The following is a 24314-nucleotide window of genomic DNA, read 5'->3' on the forward strand; positions in this document are numbered from 1 at the left end:
AAAATAAAAATCACTGCCTTAGGCAAATTACCCAAGTAGTAATACTGGCAAGTATGCTACAAGGAATACTCATGCCGCCTAGGCTGCAATCACACCCATTGTGCCTCCTGAAATCCTGCACCTGCCCTTTTGCTTCCTGCTCTCTGAACATGGCAATGAAGCTGGTGCACTTGGTCCTTCATCTGTGTACTGTGCATGCTGGGAGGGCTAGTGCGGTAAAGCTTCTCTCAGTGCTGACAGGAGCAATATTTCAGGAGAAGATCTGCTGACACTGGACCCTTTTCACCACATCAATCATGACAGAATGAGCATCATTAGAACCTAAATGTCATGACTATCCCCAGAGCAGACCCGCCCAGGTACCTACTCCAGGTAATTAGAATAAGACATGCTCTGGATTATAACCATTTTATTTATTTATTTTTCCAATATCCCTTTTCAGAATTTTTATGTACAAGCAAGTTTGTAAACCAGTTAAACAGGACAATGACAGGTTGATGGTGGTGATTTAAGGCATAAAATCCATGTTGCAGGTTCACCGTCCAGGTGCCCTTTGGAGAATCAAGCAGGCACTCACTCACTGCTTCTGTGTACACTCATACTTTCATGCTTCTCCTTTCAATTGTCCCACCAGTCACCACCAGTCCTCTTCTGCTGTCACTGGTCGCAGGACCTTTGATCATGCAATCATGATGTCATAGAAGGTCCTGTACCTTTCTCCAGTTGCACACAAAAGTGAACAATTTTGCAGCAATTTTTGTAGAACCACATCAGAAATAGCATGGTTCTGTGCAAATTGAAGAAAAGGACCAATATTTATTTATTTTTATTTGATTGCCGCTCCCTGCAATCAGCAAACAGCGTAGCCTGTGGCAAGGAGCTAAACTCTGCTCATGGACTAGGCGCCCTTGCTTACATTTGAGGTGGACATGTTGGAATAATAGCATTTAGCACCATTTTTGTGTTCATAATCATAATTTATTAAACCAAATATGTTACAGATGTGAAGATGGCTATATAATGGATGGAGACACAGCAACAAAAAGATGTGTGGAGGATGGATCCTGGTCAACAGAAGAAATTGTCTGTGTCCCAAGAAAATGTAAATTACAATCAGATACAGTAAAAATCAAGGCAGATTATGATATAAATAGAACTGTAACTGTCGTATGCAAAACTGGTTATACATTGTCAGGACCAAGCACCTCAACCTGTATGGTAAGTACCGTATATGTTTTTATCTTATTATATAGTCATATACAATATGGGGGTCATTTACTATGCTGAAATACGCCTAAATTAGGGGTATTTCAGACACAGATGTGTCTAACAAGGGTTAGTTGCTGCGCTATCTCCGACTTCGCCCCGCTTACGCCAGGTCTAAAAATGTAGGTGTGGCGGGGAAGGGGACGGGCCTGCAAGCCTGTCTTATTCGCAATTTTCTACACCTGTTTTAGGCATAGAAGAGGTCTAAATGTAAGACTGCTTGGAAGTGGTCTTACATTTAGAACTTGCGCCTCTTCATAACTTCTGCGGATCCACCGCCAGTTTAGGGTTTTATTAAGACTGGCGTCTTTATTTTCATGACTATGAAGGCATCAAAACTATGAATTAACACATGTGGAATTATATACATAACAAACAAGTGTGAAACAACAAAAAATATGTCATATTCTAGGTTCTTCAAAGTAGCCACCTTTTGCTTTGATTACTGCTTTGCATACTCTTGGCATTCTCTTGATGAACTTCAAGAGGTAGTCCCCTGAAATGGTCTTCCAACAGTCTTGAAGGAGTTCCCAGAGATGCTTAGCACTTGTTGGCCCCTTTTGCCTTCACTCTGCGGTCCAGCTCACCCCAAACCATCTCGATTGGGCTCAGGTCCAGTGAGTGTGGAGGCCAGGTCATCTGGCGCAGCACACCATCACTCTCCTTCATGGTCAAATATCCCTTACTTTTAAAGTTTTCCCAATTTTTTGGCTGACCGACTGACCTTCATTTCTTAAAGTAATGATGGCCACTCGTTTTTCTTTACTTTAGCTGCTTTTTTCTTGCCATAATACACATTCTAACAGTCTATTCAGTAGGACTATCAGCTGTGTATCCACCTGACTTCTCCTCAACGCCACTAAGGGCCCCAACCCCATTTATAAGGCAAGAAATTCCGCTTATTAAACCTGACAGGGCACACCTGTGAAGTGAAAACCATTTCAGGGGACTACCTCTTGAAGCTCATCAAGAGAATGCCAAGAGTGTGCAAAGCAGTAATCCAAGCAAAAGGTGGCTACTTTGAAGAACCTAGAATATGACATATTTTCAGTTGTTACACACTTGTTTGTTATGTATATAATTCCACATGTGCTAATTCATAGTTTTGATGCCTTCAGTGTGAATCTACAATTTTCATAGTCATGAAAATAAAGAAAACTCTTTGAATGAGAAGGTGTGTCCAAACTTTTGGTCTGTACTGTAGATAGATAGAGAAAGTAATCCACGGCACCTCTACAAGTAAAAAAAGAGATGTTACTTTATTCACCAAAGCAACGTTTCGGTCCACACACTGGAACCTTTCTCAAGCAGTCATCACTGCTTGAGAAAGGTTCCAGTGTGTGGACCGAAACATTGCTTTGATGAATAAAGTCACATCTCTTTTTTTACTCGTGAAAGTGTTATGGATTACTTTCTCTGTGATCTATCTATATATGTATCTATAGGTACATTTATTAAGACCGGCATTTTAGACGCCGGTCTTAATAAAGTCCTAAACTGGCGGTGGATCTCTATGATCCCTGGAGAACGGATCACTCCAATAGCCGCTAGCACCCAACCTTTACTTGATTCGCTGTGCCGTTCACAAGCTTGGAATTGGTTTAGATAGATAGATAGGACACCTGTAGCTAATGTTTGCTATAGGCGGTAATGCCGACCGCTGACATTTAACCCCTCACAGGCCATGGTCAAATGTGACTACGGTGTCTGAGAGGGCTAAAACGCATGCTTCCATGTAAGGAAAGCCTCCCCAGGCACAGATTGGGGACGGCGTTCATATATAATAATGAGCCTGTACTAGACTTCAAAAGGATCCTGTTGGATGCCTTCCCCATCAGGAATGGCACTCGGCATGGTCGTCCTCTGTACCCATACTTATTTATTCTGATCATGGAAACTCTTTTGCAGACTATTAGGGAACATCTGGGAATCAAAGGCATTAAGGTGGGAAATAAAGTGCACATGTGCTGAGCCTTTGCTGATGATCTCCTGTTGATGGTCACGAATCTCGTGCAAGTACTCCCTCAAGTTATGGATGTATTTGAGAGATTTGTTTTGTTGTCGGACTTTAAAATTAATTATACAAAATCAGAAACACTTAATGTGACCATGCCACCATACCACAAGGCACTCTCTCTTACCTTAAGAGAATGGTTCTGTTGATTGGCAACAATCACAAATCAAATACTTAGGTGTTCTAGTTAGTAATTGCCCATCAAGTTAATTACCTTCCCTTGTTGAGTAAGATCAAATTACAATTAGATTCCCTAGCCATCCCTCTTATTTCCTGAATGGGGAGAAAGAATCTTTTTAACACTTGTGTTTTGCTCAAATTATTGTATTTAATTAAAATGCTACCCATACCTTTAACAGAGACCTTCTTTAAGAAACTGAGGTCCATATTCATATCCTTTTTATGACAGGGGAAGAAACTGAGACTATCATAACCAGAATTTTTTTTATAGCCAATTTACTTATAGATTACTAGTATCTAGACTATTAAATCTCTCACCACTAACCATAATTTTTTGAATGTTCCGTCCCGCTTCATGCCTGCAAGATTTATCCTTCTACTTATTTCTCCAAACATGACAGAGGTACCCCCAGGCTGGTATAGGTGTGGACTGTTGTCCACGGGAGAATTCTTGGAGAGGGTGGAGGCCTATCCAGATTATCAGGACAAACTATTATCTGGAGGGTTTGTGGTAACTGGATTTTCTTCACACCTGAATCTATTCTTCTATTGATGAATATATTTTATTTTTTTATTGTACTAATGCGATTTTCCTCTTCCGCTCTAAAATGCATTCTGTTCTGTTTGGTTGCGTCCCCATCGTGGACAGAAAAACACTGCAAGCACGATGTGGTCATCAATAGTAAAAGCATGGACAACCCCTTTAATTTTGAGGGTAAATATTATTTATTGAACAAACTACCTTACAACATAGCATGAAAAATAAGGAATTCTTTAACACCATTTAAAGTCAACAGGGGACGGATCCGTTTTCTATTGTGTCAGAGAAAACGGATCTGTCCCTATTGACTTACATTGTGTGTCAGGACGGATCCATTTTCTCTGACACAATAGAAAACGGATCCGTCCCCCATTGACTTTCAATGATGTTCAAGAATTCCTTATTTTTCATGCTATGTTGTAAGGTAGTTTGTTCAATAAATAATATTTACCCTCAAAATTAAAGGGGTTGTCCATGCTTTTACTATTGATGACCTATCCTCAGGATAGGTCATCAATATCAGATCGATGGGGTCCGACACCCGGCACCTCCACCGATCAGCTGTATGAGGAGACGGCATGCACAGTGTGCACATGCCACCTCCCTCTCTCTTCCTGTCCACTGCTGCTATCTATGGTATTTGCCTTAGATATTGATGACTTATCCCAAGGATAGGTCATCAATAGTAAAAGCCTGGACAACCACTTTAATTCTCTAATTCCCCCATAAATAACTATCTCAGATGTGTACATTGTATATAACCTGTGACAAGAAACCCTATTTTAGCTTTACATGCATTTCCTTCCCTTAGCTTTAGATGAATCATCTGTACATAGCTGATAATCCAAGGAGCAAAAGTTGATAGGGTTGGGGTAGAAAAGACAAATATTGGTGGCTGGGTTTATTAGTATATACTTGAAGTAACAGTGTTTTTGAACTATAAGACTCACTTTTTGTCAGGAAAAAATTATTGTCGCAGTCAGGGTGCTCCAGCAGTGCCAACCCCCCCCCCCCCCCCCCCGACTGCTTCCTTAATGATCCAGCAGAGCACTCACACAGGACTTTATTGGATTTATAAGAGAGCAATGTGTCTGCACACTTCTTTCACTCCCTACCGAGCACTTATCTGTACGATCAGTGCAGGCAGGAGAGGAGGCTAAAAGATCATTCATCTCATGGAGAGATCAGGAAGAAACACTTCCCTCCCCATGCTGAAGGTCCCCAGGCAAGGAACTACATGAAAGCTCTTACTTTGTGTAGCTAAAGGACTTTTGATGATGTCACCAGTGGGTGGAATCAAACTAAGAAGTGAGCGCTGTACAGTATTGTACTGTACACTGTAACTTGTGATGTTTATTGTGATGTTCATACTCCTATCATGTGACTACATGCTCCGTTGCTGTTTGTTTCAATAGTCAAAAGATGACACACTAGGGTTAAGATGTGCTTACTGTAACTTATTACCCTCTCTAGCGAAGACTATTAAAGATATTGATCTTTCCTCTTCATTAAACTACCAGGAACGTTTTATTTAGTAGAAATGATCTTTTTTCTAATTTCCTGTTGTCTAAACCTGGGGGATTATGTTATGGTCAGGTGCATCTTATAGTCCTAAAAATTCAGTACTTTCTGCCTAACAGAAACATAGTACATTTGCATCATATAGAATGACTAAAATGGTCCTTCACTTTTTTGCTAGAAACTGCTTTTTCCTTTTTTCAGATTTTATTTGTATTTATGTAATTATTTATTTAACATTTTACTATACAGTATTTACTAAGTAATTTATTAGCTCCTTAATGCAAAATTACATACCTGTATGAAAAAAGGAATCTGTCACAAACAAACCCCTGTCCAACTGTTTGCCCAGACACATAGCTGTGGTTCTCCTATCTGTGGTCAATCAGTCTTTCACTGCTTTGCCATTGCCTGACCTTTCGAATCAAAGCAACCAGACTGGTCACAGAAATGAGTGGAGCTTAGGTGCAACAAGAGCAATGGTGACACCCTCATTGCATCAAAGGCCTGATTTGCATATATATATTTTTTAAAGTAGTATGACTCGGGAGGGAAGCCTCTGATCGACAAAAGAAAAAATTGAAGTGTCTATACAAACAGCTTTCAGGTCCCAATTTTTTAATACAGTGGACACACACTGGAAGTGACCGGGAACAGAGAAGACTCTGAATCTGGTCATTTAACCCTTAGATGCTGCTGTCAATAGTGACCATAGCATTTGTGGTATTAGACATATTATGAGATGGGTTGTTGATCCATAAAGTTATTCTGATTGGCTGATTGGAGTCGCAAAATTTGGCAAATATGGCAAAATATGGCGATGCAAAGAAAGCTATTTTTAAAATAATGTTTTTATAGTTTAAAGTAGTAAAACATAATAAAAACGATACAAATTTGGTATCGTAATCATACTGACCTGTAGAATAAGGCCACCTGCACACGACCGTATGGCTTTTTCAGTGTTTTGCAGTCCATTTTTTTACGGATCCATTGTTCCATTTTTTGTTTCCGTTGTGTTTCCGTTTCCGTTCCGTTTTTCCGTATGGTATATACATAAGAAATTGGGCTGGGCATAAAATTTTCAATAGATGGTTCCACAAAAATACGGAAGACATACGGAGTACATTTTGTATGTGTTACTTTTTTTTGCTGACCCATTGACTTGAATGGAGCCACGGAACGTGATTTGCAGGCAATGATAGGACATGCTCTATATTTCAACAGAACCGAAATACCGAAATACGGAAATGGAATGCATACGGAATGCAAAAAACGCCCCGTAAATAGAAAAAAAAAGTTTGTGTGCTGGAGGCTTAAGACTGTTATGTCATTTTGAGTGCACAATGAAAGCAATAAACACTAAATAAAATAAAAAAAATTACAGAATTGCATTTTTTTGGTTCACCCCACAAATATAATTTTTTCACAGTTTTCCAATACAGGCTATAGTAAATTAAACTAAATAGTGTTCGGGGGTTTTCTGTGACAGGGTATTGATCACTTTAGTTTTCCCTGTCATAGTACAGGATTTACTGTCAGTGTGACAGCCTGCCAGTGGCCTTGCATGCTCCTGCAAATATCAAAATTACCATTACGGATGAGCGAATCGACTTCCGGTGAAACAAGGATTCACATAATATCGATTCACATAATACTTAGTTAGAATACTGTACGGAGCGAGTGGTACCTTGGAACCAAACCCGAGTTCGGGAAATGTTTTTTTACAGTAGAAATTCATTTATGAAGTTATTTCCCGAAGTCTCGCGAGACTTTGCGAAGTAATAACGTTGGCTCATAGGAGCCAATACATTCTAATACTGTACGGAGTGCTCGCTCCGTACAGTATTCAAACAAAGTATTATGCGAATTGACTTGTGATGTTTCATCCGAAGTCAATTCACTCATCCCTACTTACCATGTAAATTAGGGCTCATATTGTTGTTTTTGTTCATATCCGATCTGCATTTTTTTTATGGTCGGATGCTAAATCATTCACTTCAACGGGGCTACAAAGATACATGTCCTATTCTGGTCCATATTACGGACAGGGATAGGACAGCTCTAATATGGGTCTGATGTTCCGTTCCACAAAATGTGGAACACACACGGCCGGTATTTGTATTTTGGGGACCGCAAAAACCTCTATGGCCGTGTTTATGAGCCCTTAATGTGCTGCAGGAGAAGAGACCAGTCCATTAGCTCATTAATTAACATGTTATGGTCAGGGAGGTGTTTAGGTCAGAATTTATGTTAGACAGTTTTGATAAATAATTAAAAAAATTATAATTTTTTTTAAAAATATCTGCAAACTTAGTATCATAATCCAAATTCCATGGACAGCCTATAACCAGATTTCTCCTGTACCATCTGCAAGAAATCCACAGCAGATTTTTTTTTTAATCTAGTTAATCTAACCCTAGCAAAGTGACCACCACATCACACTGAAGCCAAAGCACACAGATGCTGGTCACCTTCCCTCTACTTAGGGAAGACTCACCCATGGCAGATTTGTTGCAAAAATTCTTGCAACTCATCCATTCATCTCAACAGAGCTTGCAGAAGCCTGCCACCAAAGCAAGCACATTCAGATACGGAACAGATTTTCAGTTGCAGAAATTGTGGCAAAAAAATCTGCCAAATGTGAATATGCCCTTATTGTAAGGATATTTGACTATTAGAAACAGTATATGCTATTGGAATAAATAGGCAACAGTATTAAAATTCTTGTAGTTTTGTGTAAACACTGATCTGCCCTGAAATAATATATTATTGTTCAAATCACAAATGCAGTTACTGAAATAAAATAATTTTATTATTTAGACAGATGGCAACTGGTTACCTCCTCTGACTGATGACGTATGTTCTCCTATATCATGTGGTCAACCTTCTGTCCCTGAATATGGCACAGTGTTTGGCACCAAATATTTCTACAAAGATACTGTTCTCTACCAATGTGATGCTGGATATGAAATACATGTAAGTACTTATTCATATTACCACATTTAGTTTATTGTCATTAATGAAATGTAGCCACATGCATATTTAGAGTGTTCAAACCATTTGAAAAACTGCTGTCATTCAGCTAAGGCTATAAAAACGTGTAAACTCAGATTGTTAGCTTAAACTTTAAACATGACTATGGGATTCTACTAGGGAAATCATGTTTTACTATAAATGCCCCTTCCCCTGCCCCTTTCTGGATCCTCCCACTGCCCTATCTTCAGCAGGAGATCGGCACACAAAGGAGAAGGCAGCAGCTTCCTAGCCAGTAGTTCTGTGGTAATGACATGTATGTTGCCTTTCTTTCCTTCAAGGAATGTATAAAATACATTTGCATATTAAATACAGAGGAGTCGGAGTCGGGGAGTCAAGGTCGGAGTCAGAGTCGGAAGTACCAAAAACTGAGGAGTCAGAGTTGGAGTCGGAGCATTTATCTGCCGACACCACAGCCCTGTATATAACACCCTGCTTCAATCAGTTTTTTTGGGCGACGACTGGTATATCACACCAGTAGAAATTATTTGTTCCAATAACGCTTGTCCCTCTATATACCTGCAGTATCGCAGCAGAACCGCACACAACTGCCGCACAATACAAATGAACTATAATATACCAATATTACCAAAGGCAATCCATTAGAATATACATAAAGATAAAATGTAACCTTTAATAATGTTACTATGAGGGTCCATTCACACGTCCGTAAGTGTTTTGCGAATCCACAAAACACGGGCAACGGCAATGTGCATTACGCAATTTGCGGACCACACATCGCCGGCACTATAATAGAAAATGCCTAATCTTGTCTGCAATTGCGGACATGAATAGGACATGTTCTATTTTTTTGCGGAAACGGAAGACGGATGCGGAAGTGCGGATCCGCAAATGCTGATGCAGACAGCACATTCCAGACCCATTGAAAATGAATGGATCTGCACTCATTCCGCAAAATTGCAGAAGAGATGCAGACCCATTTTGCGGACGTGTGAATGGAAAAGATATCCCTCAAAATGAAAATAAATTTAATTATTAAAGGGACTCTGTCACCACTTTCTAACCCCCACTTTTAAAACTATAGTTCTGTCCATGGAGCCCCTGTGATTACAATGGTGTTGTTATATGCGAAATCTGCAGGCTCGTTTTGATAAAAAAAAAATTTATCTAACCTGTCACTCATGAGGATAAGGTGCCCAGGGCGTTTCTCCTGGTCTGAACATGCCGCCCGTGCCGCCGCCGTTGGTGCCCAGCTCCTCCTCTGCCTTGAATTAGCGCCGCCTGAATGTGAAGAAATACGCCTCCGGCTCTCCCTCAGTCCCCCCTCCTTCTTTTCTAAGATCCCGCGCGTGCGGCAGTGTTCGCGTTATCGGGAGGTTGAGCGAAGTGCGCATGCGCACTTCGCTCAATGAGGCTGAATTTTAGAAAAGGAGGGGGGACTGAGGGAGAGCCGGAGGCGTATTTCTTCACATTCAGGCGGCGCTGAAAGGATCAGAGGAGGAGCTGGGCACCAACGGCGGCGGCGGCGGCGGGCGGCATGTTCAGACCAGGAGAAACGCCCTGGGCACCTTATCCTCATGAGTGACAGGTTAGATAAAAGTTTTTTTTTAGCAAAACGAGCCTGCAGATTTCGCATATAACAACACCATTGTAATCACAGGGGCTCCATGGACAGAACTATAGTTTTAAAAGTGGGGGTTAGAAAGTGGTGACAGAGTCCCTTTAAAGTTAAGCAAAAAGCATAGATGTGGTAGGCAATAACAAGTGCTCGATGGCACTAAATCAGGTGCTCGGTGGCACCAAATCAGGAACTATATGTCCTACCACAATCCGGGGGGTTCCAGCGCATATCCATGAATCCCGGAAGGAAAGCAAAAAACATCTATCCCTGGGCTAGATGATGATGTGGTATTGAAGGACAGGGTGGGCAAAGAACTGTCCCTGATATTGCCCTACAGGGGGTGCTATTCTGGCCCTGATGGCCTAACCACAGACCACCCGCCCTGATAAGAGCGGGTCTGGAACCTTACGCTATATAAAAATGGCCCTAGTAGGCCCCTAAACCCTAGGCCCCTGACTTCCAGGTGATCACTATATAGATCTATGTGTTTTTGACTCATAAAAGTATATTATAAGTATATCACACCCCTCTGAGTATCACACCTATGGATAGCACACCTATACCAGTCCTTAAAAGGACTTTTGTGGCCCTATTAGCTAGCGTTTGGTGTCCCTAACAGCCTGTCCCTGCTACACACTGCAACCTCTCCCTACACTGGCAAAACACTGAATGTGAAATGGTGGCCAGATCAGGTTTATTTATAAGGTAGGGGGTATGTCCATGTGCTGAAACGTCTCAATTGGCTGTCCTGTACCATCTGATGGATGTGTCATGGGTCAAATTTATTCACAATGTAAAAGAATATGGCGGGCGCGAATATCTCCATATGTTCGCATGTTCAGCGAATCACAAGGCCATCTCTAGCGGTCATTAAAATGAAGCAAACAAAATTATTGGAAAACCTCACATTTGTGAAAATTAATAAGGCATTGATAAGTGAGGATTATCACACAACTCCGACTGATCCATCATGTTCCATACTGTACTCCTGCTGTCACAGCTACTACTACCCCTATGCATTATGGTGACCCCTCACATTGAGGGGAAAATATCAGGTTTATACAAGTTAATAGATGGAGAAAACACAAGTAGTTCAGTTTTTGAAAGATTTATTTTCAGATAGAGAGAGGACATGATGTTAGAGACAGCGGACAGGCAGTCAGTGGTGTTCTGTAATTCAGTAAGGGTTATGTCAAAGGAAGAAGTATATAGTTTAGTGTTATCAGCATAGGTATAGTACTGACAACCAAATCTACTGATAGTTTGTCCAATAGGGGCTGTGTAGAGAGAAAAGAGGAAAGGACCTAGGACTGATCCCCGAGGAACCCCAACAGCAAGAGGAAAAGGAGAAGTAGAGCAAGCAAATGATACACTAAAAGAAAACCAGGAGAGAGCAGTGTCCTTGAGACTAATAGATTAGAGCATGCTGAGTAGGAGACGGTGGTCTACAGTGTCAAATGGTATAGAGAGATCCAGAAGAATGAGTAGAGAGTGGTCACCGTTGTGTGTACGCGTGTGTATGTTTGCTCTTTTTACACACACACACAAAGTCTGCTATACTATTACTAAAACTAAAACCAGCAGGGGGCACTATCACATCAAGAAGAGCATGCCTCTGCCGACTTTTTGACTTTACAGTGTGATGGATCACTGTAAGATCCTGTTACAGCAATGCCACACAGGAAGACCACTTTGGTTGGTCTTTGGGATACTTACTGTGACTGCAGCTCTCTAATAGTGTTGAGTGCGAATATTGAAAAAGCCAATTTTTTTCGCGAATATCAGCACTTCGAGAATTTGCGAATATTTAGAATATACTGCTATATATTCATAATGAAATTTTTTTTTTCCTTCTTCTAGCTTGTGGGCCAATGATAAGGCTTTTTCACAGCGTAGCAACATCCCTAGCAACCAATAGAAAAGTTGCCTACCCCACGCCAATATTTTGCGCGCATTACTCGAATAATGCATTGCTGATTTTCACAATCAAGAATATAATCTCGAATTCGCAAATTCACGAATACATGACAAATATTCTACAAAATATTTGTGAAATATTGCAAATTTGAATATTGCCCCTGCCGCTCATCACTACTCTCTAATAACAGCATGGTCATAGACAGCTGCAGCAACACAGGGCATCAGCAGATTGCAATCTAACTCAATGCCTTTATATGTCGGGTTACACAGAGCTTCCCGTTACTGGCAACTATGACTTCACCATAGCCATATATGTCACTGTCTATTTGACATTACTAATGTTCTCTTGGTGTTAAAGATCTTAAAAGGGGTTGGATACAGCGCTAGGAGAACCAAGGAGACAGTAGTCTACAGTGTCAAATGGTATAGAGAGATCCAGAAGAATTCATACTGATTCATTTAATTTGAAGCCAAAGAAAATTTCAAGAAATTCAGTCATCTCTAAACAGAACGCATTTTAAAGTATCAAAATGCTGCCTAATTTACAGGAACAAAAGCTATTAAGTGAGCGCCTGGCAAATATTGTAATTGATGATAAATTACACTCATGCATATTTCAAACAAGCGAAACGGATCATAGAAACACTTCTGAGAAAGTGAGCTATACATCTGCTTTCAAGTTTCATAAAAATGCACTATGAAATTGTAGCTATTCAAAGAGACTGTGATTTCTCAAAGGAGACAAAATATGAAGGTGGACGTGGATCTCAACTGTGCTGTTTTTGCAAATGTGCCATGGTCACCGAACAGTTATCAATATGAATGAATTAATAAAGAGAAACTTCAGTTTCTAGAAAAATATATTTCAATAGTCATGAATAAAAAAAGTGTCATTTAGCATCCTAAGGGCTGTTTCACACGAATCACGAATGTGGGTTTGTGTGATCCTCCATTCTGGACTTTCAGGAGCGCACATCATTATCATGATTTATGATGCTATGTGCCTCTGCTTGACCTTACATAAACCTGTCACTATGATTCTGTAGAAGTAAGGTCAATGAGAGGCACACAGCATTATATATCATGATAATGTGGTGTACTCCTGCGAGATGAGCAGTGTCCGGAACTGTCACGATCAGTGTGGTCGGGAAACTCCACACTGAACACGGGAGGGAAGGGGAACAGTAACTGGAAACTAGGGAAGAAAGAGGTCACCTCCTAGACAACCCTAATCCGGGCCCTGACTTCCTATCAATATGAATAGACCTTGAAGGTAGGAATATTCATAAGCAGGATACCTAGGCCCTTATTTCCCAATAATGCCCTGGAATAAGTATAGGACCAGAGACAACCCATTTCTCCCCAGAAGGACGAATGGAAGTCTCTGTCTCAGGCCCAGATACAACAACAGGGAATATAACAAATACAAACAAACGGGTGTCACAGTCATAATGCTGTTTGACCGTGATGTGGTTGCCATGCAGACTGGTTGCCGGTGGCAATGTGTTGTTGGCAGTTTGCATGTGCACTTCCCCTTTATGGTTTGCCTCCCTGCTGTTTGGTGAGCACAGGGTTAATCTTCTGCTAGTGGGGATTAAGGCATTTCCTGGGTGTGGCCGTAGGCTTGATATATACCTGTGGCTTGCTGGCTGGGGGCGGTTGTACTACAGCCTTTCTTGGTGTTGGAGCATTGCTCCTTGCCTGGGTGTTTCTGCCCAATCCTTGAGGGCCACCTTATGGAACATAAATTGTTCTCCCTTATGTACCCTCCATGTACCTTTACCCTCACTTGTTGTATGTGTGGTGTGGGTTTATGTTCTGGGTGTGTGAAGCGTTTTGTTGGTTGTTACATGTCTGGGCTGTTATTAGTGTTGGTCCCTGCATGTATGCTATACGTCACCCGGTATGTTGATTCCTCCGGAAGGGGGTTGGTTTCCTGGAGGGGTGAACCATTTGCCAGGTGGTGCAGTTGCTGCAGTGCTGGTTCCTATGTGTCAGTACATACTGCATCTGTATGGTGTTTGGATTGCTGTGCGTCTGTTTGTGTTCTAGTTAACTTCTGGTGTCTTCTTTGTTGGTTTCTTCCAGCAGCTGCGGCAGGTAAGTGACCAGGTTTACTGTTGTTTTGGTTCAGTTGTTACTGGCCACTGTTTACTTGCCTGTCATTCCACTGGGTGTGCTTTCCCTCTGTTGCTAGGCCTCTGGAGACTCTGGTTCATCCGTGTCTTGGATGAACCTGGTTGTCTCTTGTCCCTGTCTCCTCTCAGGGATATTCAGAGATTTCAGGGTTCTGAGGTTCCAGTGTATGGGCCCTCCTACCTTAAGGGTCGGCTCATATAGTTAGGAGAACAGGGCCAGATTTAGGGATGCTATAGGGCAGTGATGGCGAACCTATGGCACGGGTGCCAGAGGCGGCACTCAGAGCCATCTCTGTGGGCACCCGTGCCTTGGAAAAAAAATCTATGGCGTACCAATATGCTTTAGACTTTTCCTGCCATTCATCAGCACAGGACGCACTATGAACAGCACAGGCAGCGCACTGAATGTAGGATATTAAGCTATTATAGCTAAATGATAAAGTACATGGAAGATATACTATATTGGTATTCAGGTTAAATTGCCGTGTTGGCACTTTGCGATAAATAAGTGGGTATTTGGTTGCAGTTTGGGCACTCGGTCTCTAAAAGGTTCACCATCACTGCTATAGGGGGTGATCAGCTCCCTTTTCTTGGCAGCCTGGTATAGCTGCTACCCTCTATCCCAGCATCCAGGCTTAGTTGCTATCTTTTATCTCTGACATCGTACGGTGAGGGGTTTCCCCACTTTCCATCATGACAACGGGACACTTAACTTCTGTAGAGATGGAAGAACAGGAACACAACAGAGGGTCTCACATCAGCTCAGCCAAACCCAAATGAAGCTATCATTGTAGGTTTGTATCCTTCAGTACTACTGTCCCACATGCCCGTACTATCAGCACAATAGTACAGACATGAGGGACAGTAGGGAAATCAAAAGTTGTAATCTTCTGAATTCACGCATTATAGCAGATAGTTCAGAATCATGGTGACAGGTTTTCTTTAAGTATCTCTTTATTAAAGAAAAAGAAACTGACAGCTGGTACAGACATACAGTAGGTTTGTTCAATAAAACAATAAAATATACTCATATCATTAACATATCATTCTGTTAAGTAACTCCTCGTAGAGACCGATTGATAAGAGAAATATTCTACTAGAGAAGACTTGATATGACTCAGTATCTAATTATTGAGTGACTGCAATTATAAACCTTCCAGTCAGAACAAGATAGGAAAGGTAGGAGAGGGTATGAGGAATGCAAGGATAGGGAAGTTAGGGCAATTGGAGAATTGGGGGTTAGTGTTGCTAGGGGTATCACAGGGTAAAGATAGTCTCTGACAATTTATTATGGAAAAAGAGTTTTCTGGTAAGATATTAAGTCTGCCCAAACCTTTAAGAAACTGGAGTGTGACCTGTAACACATTTGCCTGATCGTCACAAGGATTTCAGTTCAAAAAGGCTGTATCACGGAAAAGACCACTACATATGAAAGTAGGAGCCTTGTGACTGGGCGCATTTCCAGCAGATGTCGGAACTCAGACTTTTCATTTGTCTGAGTCGGCTGGGGTGAGATACCACCTGGTGACCAGTTTAAATGACGAGTTTAAATGAGTTCTCCTGAAGATGTGTACAATGAGAGATCTCATGAGAGAGACAGTATAATTGTTTTATATTAGGCTTTGTTCATGTTATGTCAAGGTCTTTTCCCTAGTCAGACACATATCCTCTGTTATGTGGGTGTTTCGGCTGTTGGAGAATGTTGTATATCTGTGACAACAGGTGTTTCGGAGGAATTTCTTCAAGACATTTCTCTGATTGTAGTTGTTAACCATTGCAGAGTTCTTACAAAAACTGTTTATAAGAGTACAACCACACAGTCAGGTTTTAGAAGCCAAAACGAGTAGTGAATTTAAAAAAGAGAAGAAGTTGGTCCTGTATACCTCCTTATATACCTCCTTAACTTTTTTTGCTTTCCAAAAGAAAAACAAAATATAAAATATTGTAATTTGATACCTTTTAATGGCTAACTAAAAAAAATGATGTTATAAACAGTGATGGTCAGTTCGCAGTGTTCGCCAGCTCACCCGTCTGGCGATGCACAGGTAAGCCCTTACCTGTGCTGGGAGCCGGTCTTAAATCAAATGCAGTCACCGGGCGCAGGCAGTTCCGAGAACAGCTCGATGAAGGCCCCCGGCGGCTGTTCTTGGAACTGCCTGCTCCCGGTGACTGCATTTGATTTCAGACCGGCTCCCAGCACAGGTAAGGGCTTACCTGTGCATCGCCAGACGGGTGAGCTGGCGAACACTGCGAACTGACCATCACTGTTTATAAGGCCAGGCACAGGCACAGGTAAAGGCCTACCTGTGCATCGGCGGATGCGTGAGTCTACCTTACTAAAGACGGCAGGCCACATGTGTTCGCTGGCGAACACTGCAAACTGACCATCACTGGTTATAAGGCAAGCTTTCGAGACTCTAAAGTCCCTTCTTCAGGCCGGAAGGGACCTCAGAGTCTCGAGAGCTTGCCTTATAATATCATTTATTTTAGTTAGTCTTTAAAAGGTATCAAATTCCAATATTTTATATTGTTTCTCCTTTGGAGAGCATCAAGACTTCTTTATTTTTTATTTTTTATTTAATATTGTCTTTATTTTTGTTTTATAAAAACATAGAATTAGTACATAGACCAATATCAATCACATTAATGTATAAAGTATAACAGTATATATCATATCCATCGTATCTATGTATATAAATATAAGATTCATAAACATCCCTCCCCCCCCCCCCCCCCATTGGCTGCTGTTCCCCTCAGTTCAATCAAATACAACATACAACAAATACATTAGTTATTTCTACGTGGCTCTGCGTGCAACTCTCCGATTCCTTTCGCTATTCTCGAATATTTTAATTTGTTGAAGGTATGAATCCCACTCCCTTGACGAAGGCTGGGAGGCAGAGCCCCAGTACCTGACCACTATAGCTTTCGCTACCATCAATCCTCTCATCCAAACCCGTCTAACCTGAGGGGGGACTTCCGTTTCTGAACTATAGTCTCCAAAGATCACTATCAAAATCCCCGGGTTATAGTTCATTAATGATTCCTTTTGTAGGGCAAAGAAGACCTCTTCCCAATATTTTCTTATTTTGCTGCAACTCCAAAGTAAATGGGCATAGTCAGCATTCACCTCTCCACATTTAGGACAACAACAGTCCCGATCCCTATTTTGGGGGAACTTTCCTTGAGTTTTGGGCGTATAATATAATCTATGAAGGATCTTAAATTGAATCAATCTGTGAGCACTGGATACTGTCGCCCTTCTCACATTCCTATAGATATTAGGCCACTGTAAAGGAGGGCAATTTAACTCTTGCTCCCATTTACCTGGGCTTTTAAAGGGAGTTACAGTAGCCAGTGCCATTCGGAGTTTAGCATATAATCGAGATAGTTTCACCTTCTGGTCCTTCTGAGCGTCACAGTAGTCAAAAAATATATTCTCTTGTGGAAAAATACGGCCCCTATTCCTAGAGGCTTCAAATACGTGTTTCAAACGTGCATACATAAATAAATCCAGTGGTGAAATGTTGGTTAAGCCAAATTCCAAGAGTGATTTAAATCGACCTAAGTGGAATAAGTGAGACACCCTATTAATGCCTTTACGTGTCCAATACCCAAACTCTGTAATTTTGAAAAATTCCTCCAGGTTCCCATTCCCCCACAGAGGGGTGAAGACAAACGGTCCAGGAACTTTAAGAAGCACCTTCAGCTTATTCCACACCCTCTGTATTGAAAAAGGGATCAACAAGGCCTTTCTCATTCCCATGGACCCAGTTTCCAACCATGAAAAAATATTATCTATTGGTTTGTCGCAAACTTTACTCAAGTACCGTGAAAGTAAGCTCTCTTTCCAATTACAACACCGCTGAATCTGTGCACAAAAGTAATAACCTTGAAAAAAGGGAAGTGACAGCCCACCATTTGCCTCCGACAGCCATAGATATCTCTGCTTTATACGCACCCTCTTCCTGCCCCAAATTAGGTCATTAATCAAGGTCTCCAGTCTATAAAAGAAGATATCCTCTATCCAAATAGGAGAAGCACACATCGGGAACAAAACCATAGGCAAAATAACCATCTTGATCAATGCGATTCGATCTATCTGTGCCAGTATCAATTTCCGCCAAGCGCCAACTTTGGTCCTAACTTTATCCAAAGCTGGGGCCAGATTGAGCTCATAATACCTGCTTATAGGCACCCCAATCTTAACCCCCAAGTAATCTAATGTATCATTAGGCGCCAAAACACGAACTCGGCTACCCACATCTAGAGCTTTCCGGTTCAGCGGGAGGAGCGATGACTTTGCCCAGTTAATCATATAGCCTGATAATTTACCATAGTGTTCTATTACCTCAATGACATACGGAAGGATTTTCCACCCCTGATCTAGAAACAAGATCACGTCGTCTGCATATAGGCTTATTTTGTCGCTCACTCCCGCCACCCCGAAGCCATCTATACCCCTCTCTAATCGGATCTGACAAGCCAACGGTTCTATAAAGAGCGCGAAGAGGAGAGGAGACAGGGGACAACCCTGTCTCATCCCTCTTCGCATCATAACAGGAGGAGTAGTATTACCGTTGATATTAATATATGCAACCGGCTGTTCATATAGCATTTGAGTCATTTCCAAGAAAGAGTTCCCAAGGCCAAAATGAGACATTGTAGCCCACAAAAAAGACTTCTCCATCCTGTCAAATGCCTTTGCGGCGTCTAATGACAGGATGGAGTGGTCCACACTACCCCCAACAGACAAATTCAAATACACCCTATATATACTCGACTGTATATGGCGACCTGGGATAAAGCCCGTCTGGTCAGGGTGAACCAGACCTGCTATAACCCTTTTCAGTCGACAAGCCAGAATTTTGGCAAAAATCTTGTAGTCCGTATTTAAAAGCGATATAGGTCTATATGACCCCACATCGCATGGGTCCTTATCCCTCTTCAAGATCAAAACCATCACTGCCTCTCTAAATGATGGTGGTAGAGAGCCGAGTACACAGGATTCATTAAAGACCCGAAGAAGGATTGGGAGGAGGGACTTAGCATGGTACCTATAAATTTCGAAAGGCAATCCATCTAGGCCAGGAGATGAGCTATACTTTAAAGACGGAAGAATCGCTTGGAGTTCCTCCAAACGAATGGGGGAGTCCAATATTTCTCTATCCTGGATATTTAGTTGGGGAAGCGCCAATTGCTGAAGGTATTGATCCATGTCAGTACGACTAAACATAGACTCAGATTCATAGAGGGTAGAATAATATTTCGCAAATTCCTCTCTAATCTCTTCTGCAGATCTTACTCCAATTCCCTGTGAATTCCGGATTTCTTTTATATTGGTATCCACTCTCTGGTTAGCCACCAAACGAGCCAAGAACCTACCCGTTTTACCAGACTCGCAGAAACGATTCTGGCCCTGAAATAGCAGCTTGTGATGTGCTTTTTTATATAACAATGTCTTAAGCTGAGAGTTAGCCTCCTTTAATTGAGTGATGGATTGCTCATTATAACTGTCAATCAGTGCGGCCCGCAAACTCCTTACTGTATCTGTCAGTTGATTTTCCCTTCGTCGTGATTCCTTTCTGAATCTATGAATTTTGTTGAAGTAGAGACCCCTAATATGGGCCTTCAACGCATCCCACACATAATGAATGTGAGTCGAACCTACGTTGAAGCCCCAAAATTCCTGAATATCCTGGTCTATTCGGGATTGCTCCCCAATAACCTCTAGCCAGTGCGAATTTAATTTAAAAGTTCTTCCTACAGATGGGGCCTCCACAAACCCAATCAGAACCGGGGAATGATCCGAAATTCCGTGAGGTTCATACCTCATCCTCCGGACTCGACCGCACAGATCCCAACTTGCAAAAGCCAAATCAATACGGGACATAGACCCGTATGACTGGCTAAAACATGAAAAGATTTTTTTATTGCCATAGAGGTGGCGCCAGATATCAATCAGCGCCAACTCCTGGCACACAGCAGTTAAAGGGGACCCACTGCGACCGTGCCCAGAGAATGAAGAAAATCGGTCCAACTCAGGGTCCGGAACCGCATTAAAATAACCCGCCACCAATACGGAACATTGATTTTTGGTAGATATATATTGAGCTAGATGGGAGAGAACTGTTGCTTTAAATGGAGGGGGGATATAAATAAACGCCAAAATCACCTCCTGCCTTTTCCATCAAGACTTCTAACTACTTGCTAAAATGGTACCAAACCTTTTTCCTTTCCTTTCCAAATCATGATTTTGGCTTCCAAAACTACATACAGAAACCTGATTGTGTGGCCGTCCCCTAATGGTTTTACAACTATACAAAACAATTTTTTTTTCTGGGTAAATTGTTGTATGCCCTTTAAAAACATCTATTCTATTCATGTAAATTTTGGCAACTTTAACCACTTCCAGGCCATTTGCCCCCTTCCTAACCAGGCCTAATTTTGGCAAGTCTGACATGACACTTTATATGGCAATAAGTTTGGTATGCTTTTAGTTATCCAGGCCATTCTGAGATTTTTTTGTGACACATTATATGTCATGTTAGAGTTAAATTAAAATCAATATATTTAACCTTTATTTATGAAGAAAATCCAAACTTTTTTTGAAAGTTTTGAAAAATTTACTTAATACCTTATAAAATAGTTATTAATTAACATTTACCATATGTCTACTTTATGTTAGCAACATTTTAACAATCTTATTTAATTTTTTTTAAAGATGTTAGAAGATTTAGAAATTTAGATGCAATTTTTAAAATTTTCACGAAAATTTCCAAAATCAACCTTTTTAAAGACCAATTCAGTTCCGAAGTCACTTTAAGGAGCTTACACAATAGAAACCACCCATAAATTGCTGCATTTTAGAAACTTCACCCTAAAGTTATTCAAAACAGATTTTAGAAATGTTATTAACCTGTTAGTTATTCCACAGGAATTAAAGCAAAATAGAGTTGAAATTTCAATTTTTTGCAGATTTTCCATTTGATCAATTTTTTCCTGTAACACATCAAGGGTTAACAGCAAAACAAACCTCATTATTTATTACCCTGATTCTGTAGTTTACATAAACACCCCATATGTGGTCAAAGCCTGCTGTATGGCCACACGGCAGCACTCAGAAGGCAAGGAGCGCCATATGGATTTTGGAGGGCAGATTTTGATAGAATGGTCTTTGGGTGACATTTGCATTTGAAGAGTTTCTGGAGGTACTCCTACAGTGGAAACCCCTGAAAATTTAACTCATTTTGAAAACTACCCCACCCAAGGAATGACCCAACTGGCATTTCATAGAATTTATAAACACTTGACTGTGAAAATGAAACATTATGTTTCTTTTTTACAGGAAAAAGTTTTTTGGGGCCCAAACTTTCTTTTTCACAAGGGATAACAAGAGAATATCATCCCACAATTTGCTACCCATTTTCTTCTGCATACAGTAACACTCCATTTGTGGTCATAAACTGATATTTAGGAGTACGTCAGGGCTGAGAAGGGAAGGAGCGGCATCTGGATTTTGTGACATGGAATTTGCTGAAATGGTTTTAAGAGCCATAACTTTTTTATTTTTTGTTTACTTTGCCAGCACATGCTGTAGTTTTTTATTGGCACCATTTGGGGTACATTTGGCTTCTTAGCACTTTTTAATCTAATTTTTTGGTAGGTGAGGTGGACAAAAATTGAAATTTGGTCAGTGTTTTTTATTTGTATTTTTTATAAGGTTCACCATGTGGTGTGTGTATATATATATATATATATATATGATAAATTTATTCTGCAGATTGATACGATTATGGTGATACCAAATTTATATAGTTTTTTTGTACCATTTTGGGATACATAACACTTTTTGATGACTTGATATTTTGTTTATTGGGAGGTGAGATGACAAAATTGCATAATTATTTTTTTATAATTTTTTTGTATTGCTCAGTTTCTCACCTGATGGAGTATGTTCTGTGATATTTTGTAGAGCCAGTTGTTAAGGATGCTGTCATACCAAATACGTTTTTTTCAATTTTTTCTATTTTTAACAATTTTTTAATTACTTAATTAGGGAAAAGGGTGCTTTTTTACAACTGTGAATTTTTATTTATTTTAGAAAAATATATATTTTTTTTACTTCTATGTTACACTTTGTGTCCCCCATAAGGTCATACAAGACCCAGAGAGGCTTGCAACACTAAGCTGTACAGCCTCACTGCAGGACTGATTGTAGTATCAGGAAGACCTGGCAGCTCCTGCAGTCTCCCGACCCCAGCAGTCACATGACCGCCAGGCCAGAACAGGAAGCATATCACATATCGCTTCCTTAGCTGTATGCACAGCATTCCTTCAGCACTGTGTATACAGCAATTCAGAAGGCAGGTCACTGACATCAGGCCCCCATCACAGCAGCTGCACAATTAGTGTGCAACTGGGATCTCTGAATGGACATTCTAAAACAGAGATCAGCAACCTCCGGCACCCCAGCTGTTCTGAAACTACATCTCCCATCATGCACACTTGCTTGGCTGTTCTCTGAACTCCTACATAAGTGAAAGGAGCATGCTGGGAGTTGCAATTTCACAACAGCTGGAGTGCCAAAGGTTTCTGCTAAAACATCCATTCAGAGACAAAAGCCCGACCCCAGGACGTTTATAGTCTATGGGCGGTCAGGAACTGGTTAAGTCATGCCTGTATGAAGCCACACACGGGATAACCAGAATCGTAATTAGCGGCAAGGTCATTTGCTGCCACAGAAACAGCAAGCAATGGGTTTGCATCACAGGTTAGTGAAAGCACACATTTCAAGGAAGGAATTTTATTATATTTGATATGCTGAAAAATCGAACATATATTTCTACATTTTTATATTTAATAATTTTGTGTTTTCTTTTTTAGGGTTCAATTGAAAGAGTGTGTGAGGCAAACAAATCATGGAGTGGAGTGGAACCTCAGTGCAAAAGTAATATGCTATATTGCAATAACAATTGTTATAGTGTCTACTTGAAAGAGTATTGCCTACATATAAAATGACTGTGGTAGATGCTTACGAAGGAAAATACTGGCTTGCCTATTAGGTATCAGGCAGATGGGAGAACCTTCACAGGGTACTACAGAGTCATAGACATTGAATGCTGCCTTATAGTGTCTCCATTTGGCACCATTAAGCAGGTATTCTCTTTTAGAATCATTGCTTAAATGGCATTTATCATGTAGAGAAAGTAACTAAAAATCACTTATTAATGTATTGTGATTGTCCATATTGCCTCCTTTGCTGGCTTAATTTTTCCATTACATTATACACTACTTGTTTCCAGGTGTTATGACCAACCTGCAATCCAACAGTGGTGGCCGTGCTTGAACACTATAGAAAAAAAGCCTCGGCTCTTGTCCCAGCCACGAGAAAGGCTGGCACAATATGGGCAATCCCAATACATTAGTGTATTGTAAGTGTCTTGTATGAACTTAGACTACACGATGAATGCCTTTTGCCCAAATGAAACAACCCCTTAGTGACTAGCCTGTTTTGGGCAAGCAATTTTTTTCATTTTTTGATTGTCACATTCCAAGAGCTATAACTTTTTTGTTTTATCTAACTGTATGAGGGCTTGTTCTCTATGGGACAATTTGCAGTCTTTAATAGCACCATTTTGGGCTACACATATCTCATTGATTAACCTTTATTAACTCTTTCTGGGGGGGGGGCAGCAATACCACCATTGACTTTTAACATAGTAACATAGTACATAAGGCCGAAAAAAAACATTTGTCCATCCAGGTCAGCCTGTTATCCTGCAAGTTGATCCAGAGGAAGGCAAAAAAACCCTGTGAGGTAGAAGCCAATTTTCCCCACTTTGGAGTCGGAAAGGAATTTTTTATTCCCCTAATCAGGCAATCAGACTAACTACCTGGATTAACTTCCCCTCTCTAGTAGCTATTCACTTTGCAGCATAAATAAAATGCTAACTTTATCCTCTGGATCAGTATGATTACAGAGATAACAAATGTTTTTGCATCGATGCATCCCAATACTCATAACTTTTTTTTTTCTACAGCGCTGTGTGAGGGCTTGATATTTGGGGGGCCTCTTGTGGATTTCATTTTTAACATTTTGGGATACTTAAGATATTTTGA

The 24314-nt window shown here is 40.8% G+C and overlaps 1 protein-coding gene across 3 annotated transcripts in view; it reads left to right on the forward strand.

Annotated features, from left to right (window-relative positions):
- SVEP1 (sushi, von Willebrand factor type A, EGF and pentraxin domain containing 1) overlaps positions 1–24314 on the forward strand; it is a 250409-nt gene that overhangs the window by 164594 nt on the left and 61501 nt on the right. For 2 of the 3 annotated variants that reach the window (XR_006387049.1, XM_044271731.1), the window contains exons 23-25: positions 1002–1218; positions 8340–8495; positions 23079–23142. Coding sequence is in view for 2 of the 3 variants with exons in the window: in XM_044271731.1 (XP_044127666.1) it covers positions 1002–1218; positions 8340–8495; positions 23079–23142 (437 nt within the window). In the remaining variant the exon portion in view is untranslated. Of the gene's footprint in view, positions 1–1001; positions 1219–8339; positions 8496–23078; positions 23143–24314 lie in introns of those variants that run through there. The other variant, XM_044271743.1, reaches the window with a different exon arrangement.

This window comes from Bufo gargarizans, chromosome 1, assembly GCF_014858855.1.
Source record: "Bufo gargarizans isolate SCDJY-AF-19 chromosome 1, ASM1485885v1, whole genome shotgun sequence".
Lineage (NCBI taxonomy): Eukaryota > Metazoa > Chordata > Amphibia > Anura > Bufonidae > Bufo > Bufo gargarizans.